At 43.7% G+C, this 5,000-nt stretch overlaps 1 protein-coding gene across 2 annotated transcripts in view; it reads right to left on the reverse strand.

The window, feature by feature from the left end:
- LOC143298195 (uncharacterized) overlaps window positions 1-5,000 on the reverse strand; it is a 40,237-nt gene that overhangs the window by 6,268 nt on the left and 28,969 nt on the right. Inside the window, exons 13-14 of one of the 2 annotated variants that reach the window (XM_076610961.1) lie at window positions 3,654-3,729; window positions 476-687 (exon numbers count right to left, since the gene is read on the reverse strand). In XM_076610961.1, coding sequence (XP_076467076.1) covers window positions 496-687; window positions 3,654-3,729 — 268 coding nt within the window. In that variant the 3' untranslated portion in view covers window positions 476-495. Of the gene's footprint in view, window positions 688-3,653; window positions 3,730-5,000 lie in introns of both variants that reach the window. The other variant, XM_076610960.1, reaches the window with a different exon arrangement.

Here is a 5,000-nt window from a genome sequence, read left to right on the forward strand (position 1 = left end):
TGATGATCTTGTACTTTATTATGTGTGTAAGACAGGGAGTCAATGGAGATGATGCAAAAGAGGAGTGATGTGCTCAGATCTTTTCTTTCTGAGGACGAGTCGGGCAGCCGAGTTCTGTATCCGCAGAAGGGACTGAATGGATGAAGCAGGCAAACCAGATAATAGAGAGTTACAGTAGTCAAGGCAAGAGAGAACAAGAACAAGAACCAAGACAAGAAGAAGGAGGAGGAGGACAAGAAGAACAAGAACCAAGACAAGAAGAAGGAGGAGGACAAGAAGAACAAGAACCAAGACAAGAAGAAGGAGGAGGAGGAGGACAACAAGAACCAAGACAAGAAGAAGGAGGAGGAGGAGGACAACAAGAACAAGAACCAAGACAAGAAGAAGGAGGAGGAGGAGGACAACAAGAACAAGAACCAAGACAAGAAGAAGGAGGAGGAGGAGGACAAGAAGAAGAAGACAGAAAGCCACAGACACAGAGGCGGTCAAAGACGTTCAGACGTGGGCAGGGTTGTTCCTGTTGTTCCCGACGAGCTGCCGGCCGAGGTGGTGCCCAGTCTGGTGCACCTTGCGGAAGCAGTGGGCGACGATGTGACAGGCCAGCTCCAGGAACTCCACGGCCGTCAGCAGGGAGAAGCCCAGCCACAGACCCAGCTGCCCGCCCAGGTCAGACAGCAGTCTGTACCACTGCAACACCACGTGGATACATACATATATATATATATATGTGTGTGTGTGTGTGTGTGTGTGTGTGTGTGTGTGTGTGTGTGTGTGTGTGTGTGTGTGTGTGTGTGTACCGCTGTGTAGAAAATTTAAACAGTTTCTTCCACAGTAACACCACGTAGATATACATGTAGAAAATTCAGTTCAGAATCCGGCACATCATGATGTCGGAGGGTGAGAAAACAAAATGAGCGCAATCTCACTGTTTGACCAGTACCCGCTGTGTCTGCAAGTCTCTGTCTGGAAGCATGCTTAGCGAGAGAATAGCGCAGCTGCCACCTCCCACAAACCACATAGTGTTATTTACAGAGCACCAGTCACCCCCCCCCCCTCCCCCCCGGCCTCTCCCCCTTCCCTTCCCGTTCTCTGCGTCCTCCACACACACCACGCATCACCACAGGTGGCTACACATGGCGCGAAGATGGTATCGCTCCTGACTCATCAACACACGTACGCACAGAAAGTGCTGACCAAGTACCGAAGCAACTGTTAACTCTTCACACAACAGTAAATGGCTGCAAAATGTGTTATGTAATGTAGTGTAGTGTAAATATATATATATACACACATATATATATAGATATATAGATATATATATAGAGAGAGAGAGCGAGCGATGTGTGTGTGTGTGTGTTTTGAGAGACAGATGTTTGTGTGTGTGTGTGTGTGTGTGTGTGTGTGTGTGTGTATGTGTGTGTGTGTAATGCTTTTAGATAAGTTACCCTTGTCATAGTTTTTATAGTTATGATCAACAACAGAAAAGTTCCTGATAAAGTAAACGAAAGCACCTGGCATACACACGCGCGCGCGCGCGCGCGCGCGTGCGCGTACACAGAGAAAGAGAGAGAGAGAATGCACAACCTAAATTAATATATGTATATATATATATATATATAGAGAGAGAGAGAGAGAGAGAGAGAGAGAGAGAGAGAGAAATATTTTCATGTCTTTAGATCCCAGTGGAAAGTTAATAAAGGACTGCATACTAGTAACCTGCTTTGTGTGTGAGAAGTTTGGAACCACATCATTAGACACACGTGTCAGTAAGTACAAACAGCCGTGACAATAGGAGAGAGACAGAGAGAGGGGGGGATAGGAGGATGGAGGCAGACGATGGAGACAGATTTATAAATCATATACACATCGCACATATCGCCACATGTCATGCCATAGACCCCTGACAGCAATGATACATCATCACGCATACAAGCTGTTTTGCATATGTGTTTTCTTCTTTATGATGACTGACAAAGACAGCAACAATGACACCAACATTTAGACGCATAAGAGAGGGAGAGAAAGATAGAGAGACTGATAGGGAAATAGACTGAAAAGAGATTAGACAGACACAGAGAGAGAGGGGACACACACACACACACACACACACACACACACACACACACACACACACACACATGGGTGCCAAATATATTTTGCCTATGTCGTGCCACAGACCCGGACAGCAGTCATACATGGATACGTCATCATGTATACACGTTGTTTTGCATGTGAGTTTTCTTTACATGAAGACTATCTACACCAGAGCGAACTCGCCTAAATTTAGGTGCAACTTTAAAATGTTTAACTGGCGTTGAAGTGGAATCCAAGGTGTCAGAAAAGGAAACGTCTTGAACAGGCCGGTGGTCCGGTTGGGGGCTTGGTCTTAAACTGAAACCTTTTTTTTGTTTTTTCTCTGGTCGTCCGCCTTTGCTCTTTGCTCTGCTGTTGACAATGTGAACAAGCTGAACACTGGCTGGCTGGGACACTGGGGTCAAAGTGACACCACAAATATGACATTGTTTCAATATCTGCTGACGTGCGGGCTATTGTTGTGGATGCGTTTTCACGTTTTGGTAGAAATTGTAGCTTTGTGAAACAAGAAGCACAGATCGAGTTTGAGTGCACTCCCTCCGTATCTTCCAACACATTCAAGCTGAAAAACGTGTTGATTTCTGAAGCGACACTGACACACATGTTTTCTGTTGTTTGCTCCTATCTTTTTCTGATCTCTTGGACCTTCTCCCACACAGTCTGCATAAGGAATTTAAACGCTCTAAATGTTCAGATAGTGAATGATCACTTTGATCCATCTTGATGGAATCGGCCACCCAAAATAAAACCGACACGAACAAAATAGATAATATCGACAAACAAGTATTTGTTGTTGAAACAACTACTACTTTCCACAAATAAGAATGACAGACAACTGCTTGTTGCTACGACTAATTGATTCTACGACTTATCTCCATTTATACATAAGTAACGCTGATATACAAACAATTATTTGCTACAACAGTAACGTATTTATTCTATGTCTTCATCCTTATTCCAAATGACATACAACCATCTGTTACTTCAACAACTTACACCACTTTATTATTATTATTATTATTTGTATTGTTATTATCATGAAATAATATACGGTCTCAGATTAAAGCCAAAGATATATTATGCCCCCGGCCCCGGCCACCCCTCCCTCTCCCAAGCGTGTCAGCATCAACACTCACCAGTGCACCGCGGGTGAGGGATCTTCACTGGCTGGCTCAGTGAACCCCAGCACACATCAGTTACACACACTTGAAATAACAAGTAAAATCTTTACTCACAGACCTATATTTTGTCCCAAACTTTTACCCGCTTACACAAGACACATTAAGCAACAAAATGTAGAAATATCTAGTCTCTGAAAACTTGATGTCAAAAATGACATCAGTTTTAACACCACTAAACACATCCATACACACACAACAGCACAGTGCGAAAGCGTGGGAAAGAAGCGGCGGGAAGGGCGAAAGAGGCCGTGAGTGGTACAAAGGTCTGGCACAAGCCAGCTTTAGTAGTGTCAAAGAACAGTTGAGGGTAAACTGCCGTGCACACCACACCACACCAAAACACAGCCGCACCACATCACCCCACACCACAAAACTCACATCGTACGATGGGATGGTCTCGAACCTCTCATAGTTCAGCTGCTTGAAGTATATGTTGAGTTTGGCGATGTTCTTCCTGCAAACAACACATTCCATTCCACAGATTTATGCCAGTGACAGGATTACTCCGTGCATCAAATGGAGTGATGGTTCCACTGGGTACAACGCCTCCTGCTTTTAGGCTCTGAGGGATGGTCTAGATGCTAGTCTATCGGACGAATCGATAAACAGAAGCACGTTAAAGAGCTCATGGCATCAAATGATTTGACAGTGGGAGAACTTTGTGGAAAGATTGCAGCTTTGAACTGTAACGTCAAAATGCATTGTACCACATCATGCTATACCAAACTATACCACACTATAGCATTTATATACCACGAAACTGTACCATGCAGTAATAACAAACCATACTATGCCATGCCGTAACACAATGCCATAATACCATACCATAACATACCATATACTATACCTTACCGTGCAGAGTAATACCATACCATAACACACCACACTATATACCATACCATACCATACCACAACCTACCATGTTCCATAATACCACATTACAACACAACATACCATATCATACTATACCCTCGCAAACTGTTACAAACCATGCCAAAATACGATACCATACCATACCATACCACACATTGCCCACATTTATAAAACATGCTATAGACTGTAGATGATGATGATGATGATGATGATAATGATGGTGGTGATGGTGTCCCCTCACTCCTCCCCCTCGGAGTTACAGCCCTTGGCAGAAGTGTACCTGTCGTGCCCCGATCATCGAAATTATGACAAGCTCAACTTCAAACCCTCATGAATTATTCACCCTGGTCCAGTTGCTTCCCCTGGCCTCCAAATGCTGTTTTGCCAGGAGTCGCCAAACCGTGTGGGGTTTTGAGGCCAACATTTACATATGTCATGTTCCCCTGTTTGAGAATATAATAAATACTGATTCGAAGAGTTTTCGTTCAAAATATTTCTTGTACGTTGTGCAAATAAGCGACGGTAGTCAGGACAATAAAGTTTACCAATCTGCACCCGTCACCTCCCCTCCTAAAATTCACAGGAATAAAGCAGACTGGTTTCAAACGTATTTTCTGCAATGATTATACAATTATTGACCACACGAAGCTACATGATTTGGCGTCTTGTAGGTAATTGTCAGGCTATCGAGGTGCCAACCTGATGACTATAAATGTAAGAACATTTTGTCTATCTCTCCTATCCTCAAACAGTAAAAATTTCAAGAATGTGATTTTTTTTTTGGGGGGGGCGATAATTCCACAGTGTGTTCTTGTTTGCAGTTGATGATGAACTCGTGGACAGTTTTGGGGG

The sequence above is a fragment of the Babylonia areolata genome, chromosome 23 (genome assembly GCF_041734735.1).
Source record: "Babylonia areolata isolate BAREFJ2019XMU chromosome 23, ASM4173473v1, whole genome shotgun sequence".
NCBI classification, from domain to species: Eukaryota; Metazoa; Mollusca; class Gastropoda; order Neogastropoda; family Buccinidae; genus Babylonia; species Babylonia areolata.